This window comes from Hordeum vulgare, chromosome 2H (assembly GCF_904849725.1).
Source record: "Hordeum vulgare subsp. vulgare chromosome 2H, MorexV3_pseudomolecules_assembly, whole genome shotgun sequence".
In the NCBI taxonomy this organism is placed as follows: Eukaryota; Viridiplantae; Streptophyta; class Magnoliopsida; order Poales; family Poaceae; genus Hordeum; species Hordeum vulgare.
Window position 1 is genome coordinate 12,961,592 of NC_058519.1, and position 3,326 is coordinate 12,964,917.

Consider the following 3,326-nt stretch of genomic DNA (forward strand, 5'->3'; position numbering starts at 1 on the left):
CGTGGAACACAAACCCAGCGACCACCATTCAATAAACTGAACAGCCATGTCGCAGGTGCAGCATGCCCTCCATAAGCTGCTGCTGCCGCTGCTGAGGTCTGCGTCTCCACAGGCAGCCCTAGTGCCGGTGCTCGTCTGTTCTCTTCTCGTCATCCTGGTCGTGCGCCGTTTTGGGATGGCCACCGCAAGAGAGCAGCTGCTGAGCAAGCTGCCTTCCCCCAGCTTCAGGCTGCCGATCATCGGCCACCTGCACCTCGTCGGCTCCCTCCCGCACATCTCCCTCCGCGACCTCGCCGCCAAGCACGGCCGCGACGGGCTCATGCTCCTCCGCCTCGGCGCCGTCCCGACGCTCGTCGTGTCGTCGCCGAGCGCCGCGCAGGCCGTGCTGCGCACGCACGACCACGTCTTTGCGTCCAGGGCCTACTCCCCCGTCACCGAAATCCTGTTTTACGGCCCCTCGGATGTCGCCTTCTGCCCCTTCGGCGAGCACTGGCGGCAGGTCAAGAAGATCGCCACCACACACCTCCTCACGAATAAGAAGGTCCGCTCCTACCGCCATGCACGCGAGTACGAGGTAAAACTCTATAGCATGACTATTGCCTGCCTTTTTTTATTCTTTGGAGAAATCGCCGGAGCAGGAGTTCCTTCGCGTGAATATATTACTTAAAAGTGGCCAAATACCAATAGAGTGATCCAGTTTATAAAGAAAATCGAATTAAAAAATCAAAACAAATTGACACCGTTAATGTGAAAAACCGGACTGAAAACCATACATGTAATAAGTGAAAAGATGAGAAAAAGTTTCGCTGTTTTACACTTGTTCTTACATATCAAATACTCCCTCCGTCCCAAAATAACTGTCTCAAGCTTAGTACAATTTTATATTAGAGCTAGTACAAAGTTAAGACACTTATTTTGGGAAGTAGTATAGTGCAACCTCTTTCTAATATCCGTGCATATCTTGAATTTTAGAATTTTTCTTTTCCCAAAGTATTATAATCTTATTACTTTTGTTTCATTTTCTATCAAGGTAATACTATTCCATGAATTATATCTACCACAGTAAGTTTTTCTTGCTCAACTCAAAACAAAGTTTTTGTTGCTTTTTTGCTTTCTAGGTAATTGTGTTGATTTCATATTTAGTGTCCATTGTTTTCTTTGTGCATGCTAATCATATGAGCTTAACATATATTTTTAGTAGTCTAACCAATGAGTGTAGCTCATTGTTCACAGTTATGTCATGGTCAAGGGACGCCATTATTAGAAAAGGCAATAGTTATTAGATGCAATTAAATTAATCCAAAAGCTAGTAACAAAGTGACTGAAATGTCTAAAACTAACCAGGCAACTTACATATAGACAACGAATTTGATTGAGTGATATATTGCACTGTGCATGGCTGCACGTTATCCACCACATCAGCCATACTTAAATTAATTGTCACAGGTGACGTTGGTCTTGGCCAAGATTAGCGATGCAGCATCCAGATGCACCGCCATCGACTTGAGTGATCTGCTTAGTGCCTTCGCATGCGACATCGTGTGCCGTGTCGTCTCCGGCAAGCTTTTCAGGAAACAAGGCCACAACAAACTCTTTCGGGAGCTCATTGACGCCAACGCATTGCTTATCGGCGGATTTAACCTAGAGGACTACTTTCCCAAGTTGGTGAAGCTGGACATCATCAAGAGGATGGTTTGTGCCAAAGCTCGAAAGGTTAATAAGATGTGGGATGATCTGCTCAATAACCTCATCGATGAGCATGCAAGCAAGCTGACGTTATTAGAACACAACAAGGAGGAGAATGACTTCATCGATGTGTTGCTTACTATTCAACACGAGTACAACCTTACGAGAGACCATATTAAAGCCCAGTTGGCGGTATGATTTCATAAAAAATTCCTACACATGTAGAAGCTTATATGACATCGATACTTAATTATATATGTATCCGTATGTTTGTAGGTCATGTTCGAAGCTGGGACTGATACATCATTCATAGTACTGGAATATGCGATGGTTCGACTCGTGCAAAATCCCCACCTAATGCAGAAGCTACAAGGCGAGTTGAGGAGTTCTATACCGAAGGGAAAAGAACTGGTTACCATAGACGATATCAGCAATTTTGCTTATCTGGAGGCGGTCATCAAAGAGACACTTCGGCTCCATATGCCCGCACCGCTCCTTGTGCCCCACCTCTCCATGGTCGACTGCAATATCAACGGCTACAAGATACCATCAGGAATGCGTACCATCATCAACAGCTGGGCCCTTGCAAGGGACCCTAGCAGTTGGGAGAATGCAGAGGATTTCATGCCCGAGCGGTTCATGGATGGCGGTACTGCCGCAACTATGGACTATAAGGGAAATGCCTTCTCCTACTTGCCCTTTGGAACTGGGCGGAGGATGTGCCCAGGCTTCAACTTCGCGATTGCAACCATTGAAATCATGCTAGCAAATCTCGTGTACCACTTCGACTGGAAGCTACCAGAAGAGTCAATGAAAGGCGGCATCAGTATGGCTGAATTATTTGGGGTGACAATACGCCGGAAGGAAAAGCTCCTTCTTGTCCCTGTAGTGCCACAAGATAAAGATACTGGTCCATAGTCTCGTGTGTGTGTGTGTATGGTCTCATGCACTCTGCATACATAATAGTATTGTGCATGTGAATATTGGACTTATTGGTAATCACAACTGCATTGAATAAACAAAGCATTGAACAAAAAAATATAATACCATATTTGTCACTGGCAATTAACAATGATTTAAATGATCATATTGGACAGTTTATATCTCGCACAAGTCAATCAAAATATGCTTCTCAGCAATGTTTAATACTTTATTGCACAACTCATTTTAGTTAGATAGAGGATAACCTTACTTACTTTCTCGAGCCATAATGGTAATGGTCAAATCATTTTGTCCTATAATTAAATGTACACATAAACTTAAAATGTTACTCCATCAATACTCCCATTCTGGAGTTACAAAATTATTATCATTTTGAAAATTATAAGTTTACATCATATATACACATCAAATACAATTATGATATGGAGCATTGGAACCAAAGAAACTGATCAAACACGTTCAGTCATGACTGAACAACTATACAAGATTCATACCAATCGAAAGATAATAAATGGGAAGGACAACAATGTATATCAAACTTGTATACATCTATCAAAGACATATGCATTTTCTAAATTACTATTTATATTTTAAAAAAAAATATTAACAGACCATAAAAAAACTTGTTCAACATATTTTCAAATATTTGTTCAACATTGTTATTCCTATATACATGATCAACATTTTTAAAATACTCC

The 3,326-nt window shown here is 42.3% G+C and overlaps 1 protein-coding gene across 1 annotated transcript; it reads left to right on the forward strand.

Annotated features, from left to right (window-relative positions):
* On the forward strand, positions 1 to 2,744 carry LOC123429172 (indole-2-monooxygenase-like). The gene is made up of 3 exons (XM_045113231.1): positions 1 to 574; positions 1,447 to 1,878; positions 1,963 to 2,744. The coding sequence occupies exons 1-3, from the start codon at positions 47 to 49 to the stop codon at positions 2,602 to 2,604; spliced, it is 1,602 nt and encodes a 533-aa protein (XP_044969166.1). The 5' UTR covers positions 1 to 46; the 3' UTR covers positions 2,605 to 2,744.
* Positions 2,745 to 3,326: the final 582 nt, after the last annotated feature.